The following is a 23,662-nucleotide window of genomic DNA, read 5'->3' as shown; positions in this document are numbered from 1 at the left end:
CACCTCTTAGAAGGTCAGTCACGTGGTACAGGAAAATTGCAGTTGACATTCTTCTAACCACATGTGTTATCAATGCTCGGTATTTGTTCAAAACAGTCACAGGAAAGAATTTGACCATTTCCGAATTTAGAGAGTCTCTTGTGAGAGAACTAAAAAATAAGGACCAACATCTAGTAGACCTTCCCAGGGCACCTGTGAGTTCCCATACACTTCAGAAAAGCAACAAAAGAAGCAAATGTTGTGTGTGTTGGCTATAAACAGCATCAACTAGAGGGTGGAAGGCAGTTGGCACAAAAAGTTAGTTACAAAAAGGTTTCAACCATTTGTTCTGAATGTGAAATTTTTTCTCTGTTCGGAGTGTTTTTTTTTTTGCCAAACATGTAACAAAGGTCAAGTAGATTTTATCACTAGGGCAAAATTGTTATAATTCAATGTGTCTTATGAATTATACTCTTATCTAAACTGTATTTATGTGTGTTAGTTTTTGTTCAGTTTTGCATAATTTTTTATAATATATCTTTTTTAAAAAAACCTGCGAGTGCGTACTTAATGAGCCTAACCCTTTTATTATACATTTCATAGGATAATCTCAGATTTTCGTTTATGTTGCTTCTAATACAGCATGATAGGTACAAAAATGTTCTTCAACCCACAGGCCATGAGTACCATTTTTGGTACTCGTTTTCACCCACAGGCCATGAGTACCAAATATGGTTACTCACTTAAAAAAAAATTATTTTATTAAAATTTTTAACTAAATTTACTTTATATTAGTTAATAATGTATGAAAAAATAAGTATTTACAAATTTTTATTAAGAGAAAAATTGTGGCCTCAGGGTATAGACACAAAAAAAGGGAGTGGCAAGTCAACCTGTTAAAAAATAGATTGTTTTTTTTTTCATAAATAATTAGAGATAGAGTGTTCAAATTTGGTAGACATATTGTAAAGTTAGTTTCCTATTAGTGTACAGAAACAAGAAAATTTTCCCTTTTAGTATTACAAAATTAGTTCAAAATCTGAAATGTGAAATTCCATGAAAACTACAAGTTTTTACTAAATATATTTAGGATACCTAGAGATGCAATATTTTATAGCAAAATTAATTATATAAAGTTTATTAAAATTTCATAAGATTTAACCGAATCCATCATACTGTAACCCTACTTTTAGCAGCAGTGGCAAGCAGAATATTTTCTTCAATATTTGACACTATACCTTGAATAAATTTAGATAAGCTGGCTCATAAAAATTTAGATGTCTAGTAGGTCACCATTTATAAAACTCAACTCCAATCATATGCGGCAAAAGACCGCTGAAAACGAGTTGCCTAGGTAACGTGATGATTTTGTTATTAACCAGGTGTGCATGTTTTTGAAAGTTTTTCCAAAGAACTGTAGAAGGAAAGTTGTCCTAGTCTATAATTTTGTCCAATAACCACCGACAAAAGATAAAAGGTCTTTCAAGGTCACCTTGAAGGTCGTTGTAGCGGGTACAACAGTTATCTTGATAACCGGATCAAGCAACGTCGAGCGTGGCTGCTGCTTGGATGAGTGACCGCTGCGCTAAGCGATCCTGCCCTTGCAGCAGCCCACCTGCCCAGCCGTTGGTGGTGGTTCGGAAGTTACCTTTAAGCCGTTGATCCCCAGGTTAAATGTTAGAGAGGGCTTCTCAGCTCTAACTTCGCCTGGTAAAATAAAGCATCTTTACTTTACCTTGATGAAGAGCTTGCTCAGGATGAGTGATCTGTGAGGTTACTTGATCTTAACCCACTTGATTTTTACTTTGGAAATATTTAAAACAAGTAATATACAACCTAGCAGTAGCTACTCTTGAACATCTGACAGAAAGGACCATAAATTCAGCAAATGAAGTTTGCAATGACCAAACGTTAGTACATCGAGTTTACCAATCATATATTGGAAGGTGCAATATTGAAGTGTAAGGAGGGCACTTTAAAAATTTGCTTTAGTTTAAGATCTAAACATTTTTAATATTGCTAATGGTTGTGTTCTTACCAATTCATTTTTATTACGAAACTGAGCATCGTAAGCTAGCTATAATTTATTGTAAAATATAAAATTTATCTGACTTATTATTAAAATGCGAAGTTTTTATTACAAATGAGTAGGATATACCATTAAATTAGTAAAGTTATTACTTAATGAAAAAAAAATACTTTGCTTATACGTGTAATAGCGGTAATAAATCTAATAATAATTGTTCCAAATTTGAACGTTTTGCTTTTTCAGTATTACGTTGCTTCCAAATTAGAGTCAAGGGAGTATTGAACTGATTATGTAAAACTGTGATGTTTCGGGAAAATTTTATCTGATTCAAATAAACTATATATAATTGTTTTTGTTATAGAAATTTGCACCTTTAGGTAACCAAAATCGATTTAATGAAAACTTCTAGTTTTCACACAATGTGACATCTAAGATTTTGTACCACTGCCATTTTATAATATAAAAAAGCAAACATCGCTTTTTTGTACAGTTAGGAAACTAACTTTATAGCATGTGTACCGAATTTCAACACTCTGTCTTAATCCGTTTACGAATAAAACTTTGTTAAAACACATACAGTCAAATATGTCCCATTGAATATTTTTCTTGTTTTGATGCTCTGAATCAATTTTTGAAATATTGGCCATCCGATGTGAAACACCCTGCAAAAATATTGGAAACAACCTTATCACGCTCTTCCTCTCCTTCGCAACATACCGCCAACGCTTGATCCCACTGGCTTATCAGCATCAAGAGCTCTAGAGTACCATGAACAATCAAAATATGTACAATGTCATCTAGTCAACATCGGATATAGACAGGATAAGCTATTGTGTCAGTTTTATAGTTTTTAACTGTAATAAAGGAAGAAATTGGTTTTCCTTTATGAGAATGGGATGATCAAAGGTAAAACAAGTTAATAATACCACAAGAATTTCAAACACACTTATCAAATCACGCTCTTTCCCTCCTTCACAACACGGCGCCAGTATGTACTTGACCCCACTCGCGTATCAGCATCAAGAGCTCTAGAGTACCATGAACAATCAAATGTACAATGTCATATAGTTAACATAGGATATAAACAGGATAAGCTATTGTGTCGGTAACTGTAATAAAGGAAGACATCGATCTCCCTTTCCGAGAATGGGATAATCAAACGTAAAATAACTAAAAAAAAGATTGTAAATGTTCCTATTAATACTGTACAGATCTCGTGCAGTCGGACATTCACACAACTGCGTCTTTCGGGTCCTAGGCGTGGTGGCTGGAGCTTGCTCAGCTGTTCTGTCTAGACCTGAAATTTGGATCTTACTCCTTCTTTACCAACATCTCCAACTCTGTTTTTCTACCTTCTATATTTCTTAATTTCCAATGCTAGATTTGAACCGTACCAAGAGTTACGGAACTATACCTGCTACTTGTAGCTGTAAGTCCCTTCCCCTTTCTACACCTTATTTCAATTAAATAATTACTTACTTCTTTTAAAATGTGAATGTAATGTTTAAAATTTAAAAATGTTTATTTTAAGGTTTATGTCCGGTCCCTGATCGTAATATGTGCTTTTTCATCTCCTGCAAAATGTATAGTAATTAAATTTGAATACCCAATCTTGAAATTGTAGAATATATAATATGCTGATGTACATGCAGGGACTTACACAAGTAGCCACAAGTAGCAGTCAAATACCCGTAACCTGTATAGCAGTCAAAATAGCCTGTATTTTAAATATAATGTAGCTTTGGTGGGAAGCGTTGTTTTGAAATCAGAGACACGTAGGCAACAAAAATAAATGTAATTTAGGTTAATCTCAATGCATGGCGGTGAGAAACGAATTTTATGCATATAACGTAGCTATGGAGGGAAGGGTTGATTCAATGTGAATGTTGAGTTTATCTCCAGTTCACCTTCCTCCTACTGCAACGTCTGAAATCTGACGCTGTCGCAGACTCACACCTGGTATCTAAAGTCATGTACCTTTGAAGAAATCCAAAAGTTGTCGGCGACAAAGAAGCTCAAAACGAAATCTGCATAATTTCGACATCAGAGACATCTACACTACAAAATCAAGTGCTAGATATAATTGTGTGCTTGATGAGACAATGAGAACGCCTCTTCATCTAGATTACACTTGATTTTGTTGTGTATTTGATGTCAAAAGTGATTTAAAAAGTTTGAATTTATTAAAAGTTTATCAAGTCAATCCTTCCATTTTCCTTTAAATATTTAAAAGTAAAATTTTAGTTTTGGACAACATTTTATTAATTTAAGTTAGAGAGTAAATTAATTTTTCTTTGAACATTGCAAGTGCTTAGAATACTTTAGCAAATATACATTGTTGTATAATTTAATTTTGACAGATGTTTTTATTTATAATTTACTTATAGCTTTGGTTATTTTAAAATTAAAATTTTATAAATTTAGTTTTCAACTATGGTTTTATTATTTAAATTTTAATTTATACATGTACTAAAGTTCGGTACTCTTTTACGTGATAATTCGCATGCATTCACGAAACAATTCCATGCGAAATCACCATCCGTACATGGGTGATTATTATACATATAATTTTCTGCAAGTACCACGAAACAGTTTGGTAATAAAAGAAATAAACTCACAAACTCAAATGGTTGTAAATTAAAACTTTCAATAAGTTACTATTTTAGTAGAGAATTTGGTATTAGTTTGTCTGAGATGCTTAGTTGTCCAATTAAGCACTGTTGGCAGTATTGGTTATTTTGCATATCGTATTATTGGCACCACTGATTACTCTGCAAGGGCGTGCACTGTGTGACATGAGATTAAAGATTAATTTGCGAGTTGGTTAATTACTCTCAATTAGATTTAAGCCCGATGATGGTGTAGTGTAATATGTAGTACAACAGAGATAACAGAGGTAATGAACTATCTTTGTCTCTTTATCTCAAGGCTAAAACACTAGTATTTCACAATCAGAACTGCCATAGCCTCTCCAACTAGAACCAATTTATCTCTGGCCAGTTGACAATCCTTGATCCCACCAGAGTTCAATGCACAATTACAAACTGTTAAGTAACAATGACAAGCAGTTATGTCTTGTAGTACGCTTTTCATTTTATTGTGTTTTTGTGTTGTACAGTGACTTGCAAAAACTGTGGAGGCAAAGTGAGAGGTTCATGTTGTTACCGGATGTTCTCTTTTGAAAATCACAAAATTATCTTTTTATTATTAATTTCACAGTTATGATACGGTGATGACATGTAAAATTGTATTAGAACTACAGAGCCGTAACTGCTGAAGGAGTAACTGGGGTAACTTCTAAACCCTTCAAATTTCTCAAAAAGACTTAGTGAATTAAACTTAGTGAATGGATGACAATGAATGGTGACCAGTAACCATTCTAGTTTTACAAGGTCGTTGAATGACATGCATCTTAAGTGGTAACACATTTGGATTTTCTCTAAGCATTACTTCCCAGAATCCAAAACCACCAAAATCAGACTGTGTGTGTGTGTGTGTGTGTGTGTGTGTGTGTGTGTGTGTGTGTGTGTGTGTGTGTGTGTGTGTGTGTGCGTGTGTGTGTGTGTGTGTGTACTCATGAAATAAAACCAGGTTTTATTATACTCAGACCGGCTTTTTCGGACAATCTTTACCGGAGCCCGGGTCCCGCCACACGTCTATTGGGGACCGTGTCGATGGAGGAGATTACTCAATCTAATACTTATAAATTATTCCTGAATCTTACTATCATTAACAAAATAATAACTTTTTGTCAATGGTATAACAGGTGGGGGGGGGGGGGTTAAGCTGTGTGACGGGGGCGCGGTGGTGGGACATTACGGGACGTGAATATCTTTTTATATTAAGCTGAATACGGCCCTTAATATAACGCGATCTTGTAAACATGATAAATGCCGTAATTTTTTAAATATTCAGACTAAACTTGCTACACAGGCAGTACTTGCACTAAATTTTTAGCCATTCCGATTAAGAGTTTCAAGATGGCGCCCATTAACACTCGACAAAAATATTGTTAACTCAAATAATTCACACCATAGACAAAAGGCGAAGAATGTTTAAATATATTCTGCATTAATAAACAACTTTTATTCTTTTACTTTTTTCTTTATCTCTTAAGGTTCCAAGATAGCGCTCATTCAAAGTTTGGACAGTTTTGGGGGAAAGAACAAAAAAGAAGTGTTTTAGTGATTTACAATAATGTTTGTTCAAGCGTGATTTTTTGGTATCTCGTATGATTTCCAGATAGCGGGCGTACATAATTTTAAACTTTTAACTAGCACACAACATTGTGGGGACAATTGGATGGCGATAACTACCGTAGTTCGTAATAGATACAGACTTAACTTCGTACAGAGGCAGTATTTGTATTTAGTTTTGACGAGTTCATTAGCCAGTCTTAACCAATGAAATACTCATAATATATTGAATATGGGATTTGGGCAAAATGTTTATTTCGGGTATACACAAGATATATACAAATTTATACTTTTCATAACATCGTCGAATAATTCCAAGTAACATTTATCCCTGCTTATTCTTCCATAACTTTTCAGGTTTCAAGATCGTGGTCTTTTAACTTATAAAAGTATACAATTGAACCGTTAAAAGTGAATATATTTACAAACATAATTTCGGATTAATTATAACTAAATCAAGTCCACGTTTTTAGAAAGAATTGTATACGGTCACAGATTGTGTCTAGTAAGGATTATGTGGACTTTCTAAATGTTTGAAAGTGTTACGATTATATTAACATGCCAACATAGGACTATTTTTCCATCAGTGCTGAGCGAATAAAACATTTAAACTAATAATGCATCTTCAGTTTGATATTTCAAAATTACAGCCTCATGTTAAATTTACCTTCATCCCTACTGAGCCGGAAGGGATATTTTAAGTAAGTTGTTTTGAACAGTGCTCGTACGAGTAGGTACGTTCAAAACAAAAAATAAATCTTGACGTATTTTAAATTTTAATACGTTCGATGTTTTTAGAAATCTTGAGAAGTATTACAATTACTTCAGAACATCACACATGTCATTTAAAAATATTCACAGTCAGATTAAAAAACATTACGGCTAAAAGAAGATGGTTTCTCAAGTTAAGAGTGTTGAAAGTGTAGATATCCGTCTTGTCACTGATAAGATGATAATGATATAAATCAAGCCACGTTCAGTATGTCAGTCGGAATCATGAATCTTTCAAAAACAAATTTCGTACGTGTAAATATATTAGTCCTTGAGTAGACGATTAATGAATTACTCGCAAAGAACTTTAGCCAATACGAGTATTTTATACAAAAATTATATTGCATATATTATACAAGACATTGCATGTGCGGACCAAGAAAGTTAAACTATTAAAATTTAAAACTCTTTAATTAAGTTATTTTAATTAGGGCTTGTGCTTTATTATCTGATTGAGATTTTAACAGCCTTGGAATGTTATGGGAACTGAACCATAAAATGACAAACTCGAAAGTTTAACATTGCATTAATGTGATTGCATGCAGTTCTTTATCGAATTGACTGACACGAGGTAACTCAGATAAGCTGTTGATAAGGACGGATGTACTTTAAGTACTTAATGTACACGACAAGAGCAGCTAGGTGTGAACTAGTCTCTCTTAGTCCTAGAAATTATTGTCGAGTAATGAAGGTCTGTCGCAACTATGGATTTATCTGTAATCTATAAGAAAGCTGTTAAACCTTAAAGGAAACACCACAGTTACTATCCATAAATAATATCAACGCATGCCATAACTAACAGAGTAACGCAGTAAAACAACTATAAAAAATATCAGTTTTTATTTTATTAAATTTTTTGTTTAATCAATGACATTTTTTTAGTGTTTCCGTCTTTAATAAAAAAATGGTTTGATTTTTGGCCAAAGCTATTTATTTCTATATTACTAATGAGGGATAATATTTCATATCTGGCTAAGTAGATTAAATCTCAGGCTACGCGCAGTCATATAAAAATTAGAACGTTTCAAAGAAACAATCTGTCTATAACTGCTTAAAAATTATAATTGTTTGTAACGTAAGAACAAAATAACCTCTATAGTCATGTTGAGTGTCCATTAAAATTACCTACTATTTTAACAGTTGATGATTTTGTTCTAGTGTGCCTCTTCTACAATGTTATGCCAGAACAGAAAACACTTCATGGTATAAGAAAGTGTCGTTCGGTAATGATACGTTCAAGTTGATTGGGTCATTCAAATTACAAGTAGTCTTCATTACTGTGTTGGAAACACACATTCAATTCTTGCTGACTTCACCTTTTCTTGTGTTAAGAATTCAAATTCACGATGTAATTCTCTCTAAAAAAGATCAATATCCAAATTTGGAAAATGACTACAAAAATAATGGTTAGGGACTCTTCTCTGCACATAAAAAAATACCTATTGGTTTTTACTGTGTAACTCACAATTAGACTCGTATTTACTAACAGATAGTCACGGAATTCACCATGGTTGTCTACAAGCACGACTATTTGATAACCTTAGGGTTTTGTTTGGGCTAATCCGATCGAAGGAGGCGTTTCCTGAACGGAGTTGACGCCTTGTTGCATGGACTTAAACAAAAGAATGGACATAAGCGTTCGATTATTTAAATGTTCACCGCGGATTGTTCGACAGCGTATTTGGAACCAAGACTAACACTATTTTCTCGACAGAAGTTCTATACACTCTAAGGATGCATTGAATATAACCTTACTGGTATTGATAGTCTATAGAATATAATAATGACTCAAGATAGTTGTTGAGTGATCTTCGAGGAAAGGGGTGGATCTACAGGTCAAATTCTATACAGGAAACCTGAAAATCGTGTGAATGCTTTAGTTTGAAACGTACCAATACGATGTTCTAAGGCACAATTATTCATAAATAATAATTCGCAAACACAAAAGTAGGGAAATTTTTTGGGTATGGCGGATTGGTAAATTTGGTGGTTATTCATGCTCAATGAGTCGTGGGAGAGGTAACCAAGTGCCAATATTCAACCAACTACTCTACTTAACTTATACGTGAATTAATTTGGAAATGTTGGCCCAGACTTTATGTTGAATATATCTTAATAGTATCTAGTTAGCTTTTAGAGCTAAGGCGGCACAACCAAATGATCTAAACCTTTTCATGGAAATTTTAACGTGATTGAACGTAAACTTGAATGAAAGTTTCATGGAACAATTTTAACCAAGAACATTCAATTCGCTCTGTTTGGATCAAAAGACCCAGAGATATTTGGGCTCAGAGATGTTTGCTTAATTGCTCTAGAGTCTTACGAAAGTTTGAGTTTTATAAAAGATTTTTATTACTGTTACATGGGGAAATTTTAAATAGTTGTTTTTGGAGCCAAAGCTTAAAGTATGGACAGTTTATGAATGCATGTATTTGTTTTAAGGTGAAAGGGGCAGGATATTCTAGGCAAAGCTAGTATTAATGATAGTGTGACTTATGCTCGTCTAGAAAATAAATTACCGGAGCTTAACTGTCTCAAAGGGCTTGAAGCTTTCCAAGGCTATGCATTTGCAACGCCTGACGTTTTGTATATGCCAAAAACTTCTAGATGTTGGAATCTACCAGATGCACAGATCTTCTGCAGGATAGGAACTTAACCACGGATACGTATCCAGCTAGATCTTTCATAACTATCTGGTAGTGTGCAAACAATGAAATTCTATGTAAAAAATACACGAACATATTTAAATTTTTTCATATTTCGAGGCGAATTTTGCTTTCCTATATTCATTAAATATTATCAAAAAGATTTTTACGTGTGAATAATAAGTTTGCAATTATAATACGAATAATTAATTTATAAATACCGACACTCAATAAAACGCATATTTATCTAAATACATTTTAAAATATAAATTTTCATGTAACAATTACAAAATAAATGTTCTTATTTATATCTGTTTGAGAGATTTCTTATTACAAACCTGTTAAGGTCAAATGATTTTGTGTCACAAGTCTATGGTACGATTTATTTATTTAACCTAGATTGAATTGTGTTAGGTTAGTTATCCACCTGAGGAAGAGACCTGGATTGCAGACCTTAAAACGTGGCACTACCAATTTTTTTTACTGAACGATTGCAAATGTCCGGCTAAATCCGGTTTCCTTCACTGCCATCTCATATTCGTATTAACATCGTATAACCCGGAACCGAGTAACTTTTAAAAGGAATATGTTATACATCGGTTACATTAATTTTTATTAATTATTTGAACATAGCATTACGAAATTTGCTAAGAAACATTTCTAGACATCTAACAAGGAGGCTTAATCGACTCAATCAGATATGTTTGTTTTGAAACGTATTTTAGTGTCCTTAGTAACATCCTAATAGTGATATCGATTGTCTGTTGTCGATTAATGGAATATCGATGTCTTACTGTCCATGCCAAACTCTGTTCCGCATTATCACCATGAGTCGTAGTTATCACTTGCTATACTTCGCTATCTTTATGACTGATCCACCTGGATGTATAAAGGAGTGTGTGCTGCAACAGTATCAGTTTGCTATGGCGAGCCACGTAATGTCGAGTTTTCCCATCCTTTAGCCTCAAAGTTTCACGCTATCTTGTCAGTCCGAAAGTCAAAAATTGCAGATAGTTACGGTGCAACTGATGGTCTGCTCTTTCTCGTAGCAAAGAATGGGCTCAACGGCAGAAAGTAGTTTTTGCTACTCCACTTTTTGGGTGAGTAGAGAGTTATAGTTCACTACCGACCTATAGTGCTCTTCTTGTATGTTTCAATTACGTATCATTTTCAATTATGAGCAGTTAATACTAGTACAGATTTGTTATATTCTCTGATCTTCTAGAGTAGTAATTATTTGACCAAAGCAACTTTTTCCTAAAATACTACGTACATGATATGATATAATATGTATCATACATTTTTATACAAGAATGTAGCCAAACTACACAAACTTTAGGATATTGTTCGATAAGCCAAGAGAAGCTAAAAGATAAATGCACCCAATTTTCTATCTCTTTTCGTTTCACATATCTCTGTCGGTATATGTTTTTACAAGATATAAAACTAAAATGTGGTCAATTATTGTTATCGCAGTATCAAATCACGAGAAAAATTAATACGTATTATATTATCACCTCACGTATTAAGATGGTGAATGGTTAAATTGTTTGAAGCTTAATACCGTAAAAACAAATAAGATTATGGACATCTTTAAACAATACAAAAAGTTGTTCAATCCAATTACAAATTTTCTGACATAAAGATAATAAAATTCTATTGTTAAATAATGTAGATATAAGCTTTTAACGTTTGTAATGCATGGTTAATGATGCCATGATAGAGAATTGGTTGCAATTGATTAAACGAAGTTCCTTTTCTAGTAGTATACTATAGTTATATTTATCCCAAGACTTTTATTCCGAAGAGTATTGTTAGCCAATAAACGACATTAATTTCAGAAGAATGTCATATCTTAGACATTTCGGGATTCATGATATATAAAGACATAAATAATGATATTTTTGTATATGTCTATCACCTATAAGAATGACTAAAGTCAATTTTCACTTACGTAAGAAGAATTGCGATAAGCATTGATAAAGTCAAACCTTTCAAAATTCAACACCCTTGCGTATTTATTCATGAAGTAGTACATTAAAAATGTGATTTTGTGTAGGCAGTAGATATATTTCGAGTAATTCCACGGATTCTATTCTGATTTGCTTTTGTTATTTAATTTTAAAGAATCTTGCTAACCGAAATAACGAAATTGGAACAATTTTTTGATTTTGTAACATTCCAATTTATGGTTTAAAAGTTTAAATAACGCTTTTATTAAATTTTGCGTTCACACACAGTGAAGAAATATTTTCCATGATTTGTAAAGTTAAAGTAAGGAGCATGGATTCCTAACTGTATACCATCATCACATAGTGTCAGGACAGCATGGTAGAGATGATAAGAGAATGTTAATAAAACAATGTATAAAGCAAAATAATTTAATTGGCGATGCAACACTCTAAATACAATGTGTGTAATAAAAAAATAAAATATTCTTAGCACAAAACCTAATTAACTTGGCCTAGCTTGAATAAAGTTATTAATTATACACAAACATTCGTTGTACATACATATTATGTAGCTATGGTGGAAAGGATTGACTCAACGAGAATGTTGAATTTAGTTCAAGTTCACCTTCCCTTGTACAGCGTCTTAAATCTGACGCTGTCACAGGATTGACTCCAGGATAGCGTCCATGTTCGTCTGAAGAGATAAAAATGTCATCGTCGAAGAAGCTCTAAATCAACTCTTTGAATCGTTGCGATATCAGAGAAAAATATACTACAAAATATAATGTAATCTATATGAAGAGGTATTCTCGTCAAGGGCACAATTGTCACCCATATACATATATTTAGAATACTTAAAAATATCCTTACTATCTTATATATATATATATATATATATATATATATATATATATATATATATATATATATAATTTACTGTATCTACTATATTATATATAAATCACAGATATATATATATATATATATATATATATATATATATATATATATATAGTATATATATATATATAGTGATTTTAGATTATATTAATGAGAACAATTTATTAAATAAAATTAATTCAATCGAGTTTTACAATTCTTGTTTTAGAACATGCAGAACTTTCTAGTAGGTAGAATTTTCTTCATCAAGATTTCTTCCCCCCTAATATCTACTTCTGGCTAATATTTCCTATAAATAATATCGCCTATACTACTAAATGATTCAGACATTATAATATGACTGTGATAAAAAGAATAATTTTTTCCAAATTTACGATAAATCGCAAGGTTTTATCTGTACGTCTTATTTTTATTACCTTTTATTTTGTGCTAATAGTTTCAATATTCTAATTGATGATAGCCTACTGAGAGCCTGACTGATAAGTAGTAGTCTGCTGTATTGGGTTTTGAAAGATTAAATAACACACCATATATAACTAGAACACAATTACAATGAGGTTAATGTAACGACAAATGTATTCAGAATAGGAGCATATACGAGATGGCACATCGGTACAAAATATCTGCCGGTTCTGTTATAGCACCATGGATTGGGGTAGCTTGACGATATTAATAAATTTCATTTTAACAAGTTAGTAAGTGATGATCAATAATCAATGATCGAAGATCAAAGTATTGATAGATTTGATCAATTTGACACGTAACGTATAAATATAATTATAATGATACCAAGAAGAGTTGGAAATAGAAGCGAATCATAGAGATCAACTAGTATTTGGTATATGAAGTACATTAGTATATAAACTTTAATTTTCATGAACTAAAGTATTCATTTTAGGAGAACAACTAAATTAAAACACATATCTCCGTGGGTTTAAGAAGAGCCTAAGTTTACAAATGATTCGGAGTTGGGATCGGAAGTGAATAGGATAAACGAAAATCTAGATAAACCGGAAATACAGAAGAAAAAAAGAGGTTACAGATAATATGGGTTTTATTTGCTAGAAATATAACAGTAAAAGAAAAAGTTGCAATAACTACTTTGTTTTGCAAAGATTAGTTGTAGACAAAACATTTAAAATTAAATGATTAGAAGGAAGTTTTGTAACTTTGGTACTCTGCTTCCGGGAAGCTCGAACAAGGATTAAGCGTTTAAGACATTTGCTTTAACGAGTGTTATATTCCTCAGAAAAAAAAACTATCGGCTGGTTTATCTGCAATAGCTGATGTGCTTAGCATCAGCATGAATCATGAATATAGTGTAACAATTAGGGTTTTTCTGGTGTGGGCTGCTCCCGCTTAAGAGATATATCTCAGTTAATTATTGTTTGGATTCAATTAATGTTTGGATTGTCCAGGACTATGCGACAATATGGGATACATCAAACCCAGACTTGTCCCTTTGCTTCGAGAAGACCGTCCTGGTGTGGGTCCCTTGTCTGGTGCTGTGGCTGCTTTCTCCTGTAGAGATTTGTTTCATCCTCAAGAGCAAATGTCGGGACATCCCATGGGCCCCCTTGATAACAGCCAAACTGGTAAGTTCAGTCTTCGCTTTTTTGTTCTTTCGAGATACACTGATGTAGAATTCTCTAGCATTGTAGTTAAGCCAATAGTTTCATTTTTATTACAGCAAAATATAAAATGACATCATGAAATGGGTTAATAAATTACAGGTGTTTTAATTAGATTTTTCAATTTGTATGTTTTTACCAATGGGAAGATATTTGTGAATTTGGTTGCTCTTCTTAAGCGACTTGTGCAGATTCTTTTTTGCGATAATGATAAACATAATATAGTTCACTATGATATAGACACAATTGTATTTTAGGAAAACTGTATTCACATTAATAAATTAGAGTTTAGCCGTATTACATCTTTTAAGAATAATATCTAATTATATAACTTACTTTTAATTCAATTTGTGATTGAGATTTTTTTTATTTTATTATATGAGTCAAAGGACGAAGTGCTTAGTTTTTGGTTTTTTAACACGTTGTATGTGTTTCTTTCTTATTGAAATATTAAATTTGAAATGTTATAGAAGTATTCTAATTACGTCTTATCGAAGTGTTGACACTGTAATGAGGGAACGGAATCGCTGAATGAGTTAAGATTGTTAAATAGGCAAAGGGTGATTAAATTAATGCATCTGGGGGTGTTAAATTGGAAAATATATGTTTTAGTTACCTATGTTTAAAAAAAATTACCACGAACTTAAAAATATTTAAAATTTAATACATAAATATATTTAATTAAATTATTTGAAGGGACAATTTATAATTTTTTTTAAGACACAAAATATTTTATGATTTAAGGTATCCAAACCTCAAAACCTTAATATGGTACATTGGGTTCTATATTATTAGGCAGTTCCCTCCACAAAATCAACTCTGTTGAGCAGGGGAGATAAAATATTTTTTACCTCAGCCATTCATGCTCTCAACAATTATTAACGTACGTCAGAAAACAAGTCGTAGTCGCGTCGAATGATAACCTTATCTGTAATAGCAATGATACAGCTGTTTTTGTAGCATCAGCGGATATTCTGATAAGATAACTTCAGATGTGAAATTTGTAATGAGTCATTGCACAACAAAACACAGAAAGGTGACATAAGATGAAATACTACCATATGGTTTGTGGATAATGCCTGTAGTGTTCTTTGTTTGAAGTTTGTTTTTGACGATAGAGGGATAGTGAAATGTTAGTTTTCTCCTTTTGGGATGAGTAGTACATATTGCCCTAACGCAATTGAATGAGTCACCTTGTTTATGTTTTGAATATTTTCTTGCAATATTTTATGTTATACTATCAAATTACAGCGCGAGAATTTTTGCCTCACAAAGCTATAGTAATTTATACTCATAGGATTTACACAAAAATAAGAATGGAAACAACACTTTTAAATTATGTAATTACTACTCTTGTAATCTGAATATTAAAGAAATCGTAATCTTCTTTCGTTAAGCTCTAAATAATGATAACTCTAAACATAAAAACAAAGGTATATGACATAGCTGTCAAACATACTTTCAAGTCTTATGCATTAAGTTGTTGGTTTGCCATAACGTGTTCAATCGGTGTTTTCTTTAGACCTCCGTTTATCAGCCTGGTTAATTTAATGATAAGTGTACATCTGTATTATCGTACAACTCAATAGATAAATCTCAAAATAGCGATGGAGATACGCTGCTTCCACGCCGTAATCTTATCTCCCAACCTCGACGTTTCGAAATACACTAATTTTCTGACATAAACCTTATCTCATCAACCTTAAAAAGGAAATAAATTGTTTCCATGAAACAACCCATACAGTAATTTCTATATAAAGCACTATCTGGGCAGTTGTGGAAAAATGCCTTTCTTCCCTGACATAACATTACTCCTCCAGCTTCAAGAAAACATTAAAAATACATCTTTCTATATAAACTCTTATTTTTCAGCCTATCAAGGCAGGTTTAGCAATATATTACTTCTGTAACACAACCCTAATAGAACATTAAATTTTTACACATAAAGTATCAATACAAATGCACCATAAAAATTGTTTTTGAAGTACAATGCTGTTACAATTTCAAGGACGATTTTGAATCTGAAGTTCTGTACTGGCGTGGGTGGTGTAAGGAACAAGAGAGGCAACTGCTGAAACTAAACTGGAGTTTAAAGTGAGAAAGAGCAAAAAATAAAATACTTCCTGGTGTGCTTATGGAGTTTGAAATATATCTGTAGTTGTTAAATCAGCTTTCATCAGTTGTATTATCAAAAAAATGCATGTCCTTCCAAATGGAGTGTTTAACTTATAATATAAATTATCTATGAATCCTCTTACTAATCCAAGTAGATAACTGATTAAAAGTTAATCTTGTTGACGTTGAGATAAAATACGAACGTAAACCATTATACATTCAATAGTGATAAGGGTGATCATTCATAATTATGTTTTAAATTGAAACTGAATTATTACGATTTGATAGAACTTATAGACATTATAATATTATATTACCTTGCAATGTTGTGTCCAACAGTTGCTAAACCTGGTGTTGATAGGCATCAGTGGTACCAACCTTGTCGGATCAGCAATTCAACACTTCCAGGGCGAGAACGTGTTCCCCGTGGATCTGTGGACACCAGTGATACAAACACTGACTTTTGTAAGTATAAATCGCATTGAAATCACCAGATAATTAGTGATTTCAGTTAAAATTTTGTTGTTTACAAGATTTTCCTTATGTATCACTATGACATGAAATTATATAAAATTAAAAGAATCCTGGACGGTTATCTAGTGCTTGTGTTGGTTTTAGCTATTCACGTTTTTTATAATAGATTCTTGAAGTAGGTACTCGAAGTAAAATAATTGAACAATTAGCCGATAAAAACCTATTAAGGATGAAACGTTTTAAGTAACATTACCTAACAGTTCAAAATTGAATTTTGTTTTTTTGCAGATATTAGCATTTGTGCTCCTAATATGGGACAAGGTGCGAGGACTCCACACCTCCTGGGTGCTGTTTATATTTTGGCTATTAATGAGCGTAGCCGGTGACGCTCAGTTGTGTACAGGGATAGTCTCATGTTAATAATTGTAGTTTATATATCGTTTTTGCAGATACTAGCATTCATGTTCCTAATATGGGACAAGGTGTAAAGGCTCCACACCTTTGGAGTGCTGTTGGTATTTTCGCTACGAATGAGCGTTGCTGGTGACGCTCAGTTGTGTACAGGGATAGTCTCATGTTAATAATTGTAGTTTATATATAGTTTTTGCAGATACTAGCATTCATGTGCTCCTAATATGGGACAAGGTGTAAAGGCTCCACACCTTTGGAGTGCTATTGGTATTTTCGCTACGAATGAGCGTGGCCGGTGACGCTCAGGTGCGGACAGGGACAGTCTCATGTTAATACTTGTACTTTATACATTGTTTTTGCAGATATTAGCATTTGTGCTCCTAATATGGGACAAGGTGCGAGGACTCCACACCTCCGGGGTGCTGTTTATATTTTGGCTACTGTTGAGCGTCACAGGAGCTGCCCAGTTTCGTACGGAGATCATTCGGGATGACACCCTAGTGAGTAGAATTAGAAACTTGAGTGATGGCTTTTTATTATCTTTAAATGTTTTAATTGCAATTAGCTATTGAAGAGTATAATAACAGAACATATCATGTTTATTTTGTTGTGAGGGGCATCTATATTAACCTGTGAACATGGCATAATGCTTAAACACGTGATGTGTTAAATTTAAATAATGGACATTAAGGAAACAAATTTTTATTCATTATATAATAATATTTTTATGATGTAATAACAATCTGAGATTATAAAATTTTAAAAATATTTTCTGTATTTGATTACAGAACTCAGAGGAAAATGCCTTCAGATATGTCCTGTATATGATCTACTACCCGGTCGTTGTGGTGATGATGGTGATAAACGTGTTTGCAGATCGACCTCCGAGATATTCAAATTATTCTAAATACGAGGTACATACAGAACTACATTGTAGAAGTTTGAATGTTGTCAGTATGTGTATCATGTTTGAATCCATGGAATAATTTATCACGTACTTGTAATCAATTACTAGACATTTATGTCATCATTTTTATAATTGAAAAATTACAAACAACTTAGACGGTTTTTATGTTTTAGAAAATATGTCCTGAAATCGAGTCATCATTTGTGAATCGAACACTTGTCGGCTGGTTTGACGGACTTATTTGGAGAGGGTTTCGGAAGACTTTGACATCTGCAGACCTCTGGCATCTGAAACTTGAAGACACATCGGCATACCTGGTTCCACGATTTGAGAAGCGATGGAAGAAAAATGTCGAAAACGCTCACGGGTAAGATTAATTATACTGGCAAAGACGATGTAAATAAAAAGAGAACAAAATTACTCATTTAAGGGATGCACAGTACCTCCAGAATATTTATGTTTACTTTTTTAGATGTTTAAAAATGCATGTGAAAGAAATTTGCACTTGCTTTATTTGAGCACATTACTGAGAAATAGTATCCTGATTTGTTCAAAATGATTTGCATAGATTTCACATTGCACTTCCAAAAGTGCAACTTGTGGAATATCTTTTTATCTGTGCGAAAAACAAATGGCTGGCTGGGTTCAACAAAGAACAAATTCTCAGAATTAATAATACTATTTAGGGAAGTGACATCGTGAAGGGTATGGACTCACAAACTTGTATCGAAAGATAGATGAAATTAATGTTTATGTACCTTTTCTTATTCATTTATATTTATAAGTTCACAATGCTGAAAAATACAAATAAAATTTTAAAAATACGTAATGAACAAACAAACTTTTTCCAGATTCATAATTATGTTAATAGTAACCATAGTAAATTGCAATACCATTTGACCTAAGAACTGTATTGTTTTGAACGGTTTATGCTATAAAATATACAGAATTAGTAGTGGGCGAAATAAAAATAAAATTAGATGGTCTGGTTCTGAAAATCATGCGTTTTAAGTTAAAATAAAAGACCCTTAGATTCTTCGTATGTCTCCACCCCCAAAGATTACAACCTAGATCCGTCAGTGAAGGGGCAGTAATAAAGTATATTATAAATGGATTGAGGGTATGATTTTGAGCTTCAAATCCATAGAGAAAATTGTAAATGCATAAAACAGACAGATACACACACACACACACACACACACACACACACACACACACACACACACACACACACACACACACACAGAAATAAATCTGTATACTAGATACATGTTCTTAACATACGTCTTATCAAAGCAAACGGTTTTTTTAACATTCTAACAGACAATAGATTTCTTTTGCGTGTAAATACTAATTATGTGTTTTTAGAGTTTATACTCACTTTTTCCTCACATCAATATAAACTTTAAATACAAACGGAAATTTAGTATGAACACTGAGCCTAAATATAAAGCGTAGTCCATTCACTGCTAGGAAGTTACTTTTATTCTTTCTTGGCCCTTTGCAGAATATTGCTCCATCACCAGTCCATTATTGCTTTTACTTTTCTCTTTCTTTACAGTTTTGAAATACACTTTATATTTATTTCGTTGTGGTGTATGAAACAACAAGTAGGTTTCAACCATAACTGTAACAAGCTGACTTGTTCGTGTGTCAGAAAAAAACACGTTTGCCATTGGGCTCAAGTGTCCTCCCCACGATGTTTCCTTTTCTTAAAAGGGTTGTTATGAGCTGTAAATAAATCGGTTTGCTCTTTTAACTCAACTGTAAGGAGCTGGATGGACACTGTTGTTTCATTCATATTGGTTTGCATTATTTATAGGTGAATAATAACTTGTCTACATGATTACAAAGGAGTGCATTTTGTTGTCATGATAAAGCAACTTATCCACATCAAATTATGGGAAGACTTTTCCTCACATACAAGATTTCCATGTACACAAACAAGTTAGTCAGCCTATTGCAGTAGTTTTCTCTTATCAGGTGGACATTACTTGAGTATATAAATTTTTTTCATTTTGATTTGTTTCTTGCTCATCCACTTTTAGTTAATTGTAACGTAAATGTTTCTTTTAGAAATGCAGCACCGACCAGAAAGGATATACCAAATGGGACGCATAATGTACAAAACCCACAAAAGAAACAAAGAAAACCAGTATCGGTATTGGGACCCATGTTGAAAATGCTGTGGCTGCCTATTTTGACTGGAGGATTGGCCAAAATAGTAGCGGACGCTTTAGAGTTTATCAACCCTCAAATTTTGAAGTAAGTAGCTTTATAACAAAATGCATAAACCATATAAATATGTTAAAAGCTTTGATATAAGAAATTTTGTTTGTGTGCCTGTGTGTGTGTGTGTTTGTACGAGGACACCACGAGGTCCTGGAACAAACATACAACAAACAATTGAGGACTCGCAGCACAACCGAGGTCGGATTTGTAAGAGTGTGTTTTGAGATTCTTGTTGTATTGTGATGCTGTTAATTTTATTGTTAGGTTTGTTTATTGGGTATTTAAATATCTATGAAAGTACCAAAAGACTAAGAACCAAGAACGAGTACTGAGAAAACCTTCATAAATATGCAATTTATATCAAGTAATAATCTTGTGAAGCCAAAGTGATTACTTAAATACAAAGATCAAGAACAAAGTGATACATCAAACAATCATCTTGAGAAGCCAAAGCTAATGGGCCCAGTTGCTTGTTTAGGAGGTTTTACAATAACAGACATTTGAAGTTTAATTATATGAGGACTATGAATTAAAACGCGAATTAATAAAAGGCCAATACTTTGCTTTTTTATGTATACTGTGTCATAATGAAGTTTGTGTTCCATGGTAGTTACAATAATTACGGGCGTTTAACTAATCCTTTGTAAAAGCAATGCATTTTTGAACAGAAATAAAAACACTCACCTATTTTATATCAACATCATCCTCAAAATCGCAATTTCAAAATTCCAGGCTCCTTCAAAGTTGTCTGTAAAATATCCACTTTTTCTACATTGCAAAAAATTACAAGAACATTACAATGTAATAAAGAAAAAATGCTTTCATGTGATAAATTCAATTCATTAAAATCGTCAGGTGAAGGTGACAAAATAAAATTAGGCATCTTACAACTCGTTCTTGTAGAAATGAAGTTTCACGCAAAATGTATAGCCTACATAGGAAATGTTTTTGGCATATCTTTCCACATAATACATTAAAACATTTAAAATGTAATCGGGTTTCATATAAATGCTTACATAATAAATTCTACACACCAAGTCACTATAAAATGACGTTGTATATGTGTTGCAATAGTTGGACTATCTGTGTTCAAGTTTCACTTTTATGACTCTCTTATGGGTGTATTACGTTTGTTTACAATTTTATTTATTCTGCAATTTTATTATTGTCATCGTGGTTACACATAAAACCAGTGTACTTGCTAACGCTGAGGTAAATCTCATGGAGTGACACGTACTATCGTCATCCAACTCTGTGTCCTCATATATAAATGAAGCTTCATGCACAATTCCAAATTCTATAAGTCAGTAAGTTTTCGAGATATCTTCGGACAGATAGACAGTCATAGATAACATTTTTCCATCTCAACGATTGATAGGCTTAAGGTAAGCCAACTTCATTCTAAAGACTGCTTCCTCTTGCAGTCAAAGGCCGTGAACAATGGTTGTAACAACGCCCTCGACGGTCTGATGGTTCGTACGTTCCAACGAGTAGACGTCAGACGCCGTATAAATCAACATCTGTTCAATTAAACCGGGGTTAGAAACTAAAGTTCTTAATTGCAGTTTACAAAATTACACATCCAAGATAATTACAAGCTCCATGACGTGACCAATGCCGAATTTTTTAGCCTCTGTCTCCCTCTCGTTGGGCCTGTCCGTAATGAATCGTTTATCGTTTTGTGCTCGCTTAACGCTTATTATATAAATATACAGGGTGTAAATTAAGTCCTGATACGCCTGGATATATTCCAAACGGAATGAGATATCGATGTACAACCTTCACCATAGTCTTAACTTTTTTGGATTTTATCAATGATAAAAACATTCCTACTCTTTTCAAAGGCTTATACCGAGGGGAGTAACTTTAAATTTTCAAATTGCAACCCCTATTTTGTGACATGTCATTTTAAAGGTCTATTTAATGGGAACACGATGCCACTAAGAAAATATCTCTACGCCGTTTCTAGTAAAAATTATGGACATATAACAAAAAAAAAGTCTGTAGGGACAATGCCAATATTTTGCGCATTTCAACACAATGTATGCGTGATATCTTTTAGTAAGTTTTTGAGGTGTCCAGCTTATCCCTTTACGTAGTACTAATGTTTCTGGTGTGCATAGTTTTGGTTCTTTGGTTCTTGCATGTGTTGGTTTTGGCGTCTTTATCTAGGTGGCATTACAATGTAATGGGTTATTTTCCCATAACGTTTGCTAGGAACGTCCTAGAGATGTTTTATTCATGTAATTGTGTTTATATTAAATAGGCCATTAAAATGATATGTCACAAGATAGGAGTTGCAATTTGAAAATTTAAACTTACCCCCCCTCCCCTATCTCCCTTTTAAAAAAGGAAGAAAATGTTTGTATCATTCAAAAAATTATTTGTATTTTAATAAGTATGGTGAAGGTTGTACATCTCAAAAGCCCCATAAATTAAGGGCTTGAACTTCTTCTGTATTCCTCCCTTTAGATGTGAAAACTACGAAGTAGTCTATGTCAGTATAGAACTGGTGCTGTACTAATGTATAACCTATTTATCTTTGTTTTATGCCTATACAGTTTGATAATAAGATACATCGCCGGGCGAGATTTCATGTGGAAGGGAATTCTCTATGCGGTCACCATGTTCTTGTCGGCTGAACTTTATACTCTATTCCTGAACAAAATGGCGATGAATATGTACATAGTTGGAATAAACTGGAGAACTGCAATCATGTCAGCTGTTTACAAAAAGGTAACTGTTTGCGTAAACAGAACTGAATATTTTTGTTTTTGTGTACACACCTAATTCGACTCTATATATTGTAGATATGGAATTAGCTAAATGAAGAATAGTCTACTATTTTATTTGCACAATTGATCAAATCAAATCAAATCAAATCAAATCAAAATTCTTTAATTTACATATTCTTTGAGAATAGTATTTAAGTCAAATTACAATAATAACAGTAACAAGAAAATAACTTTTAAATACATTAAAAGTCAAAAATCTGTTGATAAAATTCTTCCATCGAATAAAATGGACGTTCGATAAGCCATTTGTGTAATGCAGGTGGTAGCTCTCTTTCATTCTTGCTTCTCAGATCTGGAGGTAGGAGGTTGTGAAGTTTGGTTCCCATGTATGACGGTTTCTTCTCAAACTGAGTCGTTCGGTGTGCTAGAAGATTGTACTGGGTGCTGTTTCTTAGGTTATATTGGTGAACTTCGCCTCTTCTAGTAGGGGTTTTTGCTACTGCATGTATCACAGCTTCCTCGATGTAGAGAGAGACAACAGTAAGAAGTCCAAGTGATTTAAAAGCTTCTCTGCAGCTGTCGAGTCTTTGCAGTCCCGCCATAATTCTGATTGCTTTTTTATGTTTCTTGAGAACCTTTTGCATGTTAGTGGTTGAAGTTTCCACCCCAGGCTAACAGTCCGTAT

At 33.1% G+C, this 23,662-nt stretch overlaps 1 protein-coding gene across 1 annotated transcript in view; it reads left to right on the top strand.

Moving 5' to 3' along the window:
- Positions 1-10,526: 10,526 nt before the first annotated feature.
- Positions 10,527-23,662, top strand: part of LOC124353789 (ATP-binding cassette sub-family C member 3-like) — a 50,001-nt gene continuing 36,865 nt past the window's right edge. The window contains exons 1-8 of the mRNA XM_046803786.1: positions 10,527-10,720; positions 13,891-14,067; positions 16,558-16,683; positions 17,466-17,603; positions 17,892-18,017; positions 18,184-18,377; positions 20,087-20,275; positions 22,804-22,978. Of these exons, the coding sequence (XP_046659742.1) occupies positions 10,676-10,720; positions 13,891-14,067; positions 16,558-16,683; positions 17,466-17,603; positions 17,892-18,017; positions 18,184-18,377; positions 20,087-20,275; positions 22,804-22,978 (1,170 nt within the window). The 5' untranslated portion in view covers positions 10,527-10,675. The remainder of the gene's footprint in view (positions 10,721-13,890; positions 14,068-16,557; positions 16,684-17,465; positions 17,604-17,891; positions 18,018-18,183; positions 18,378-20,086; positions 20,276-22,803; positions 22,979-23,662) is intronic.

This window comes from Homalodisca vitripennis, chromosome 2, assembly GCF_021130785.1.
Source record: "Homalodisca vitripennis isolate AUS2020 chromosome 2, UT_GWSS_2.1, whole genome shotgun sequence".
In the NCBI taxonomy this organism is placed as follows: Eukaryota; Metazoa; Arthropoda; class Insecta; order Hemiptera; family Cicadellidae; genus Homalodisca; species Homalodisca vitripennis.
This window is presented reverse-complemented; position numbering and strand designations above follow the sequence as displayed.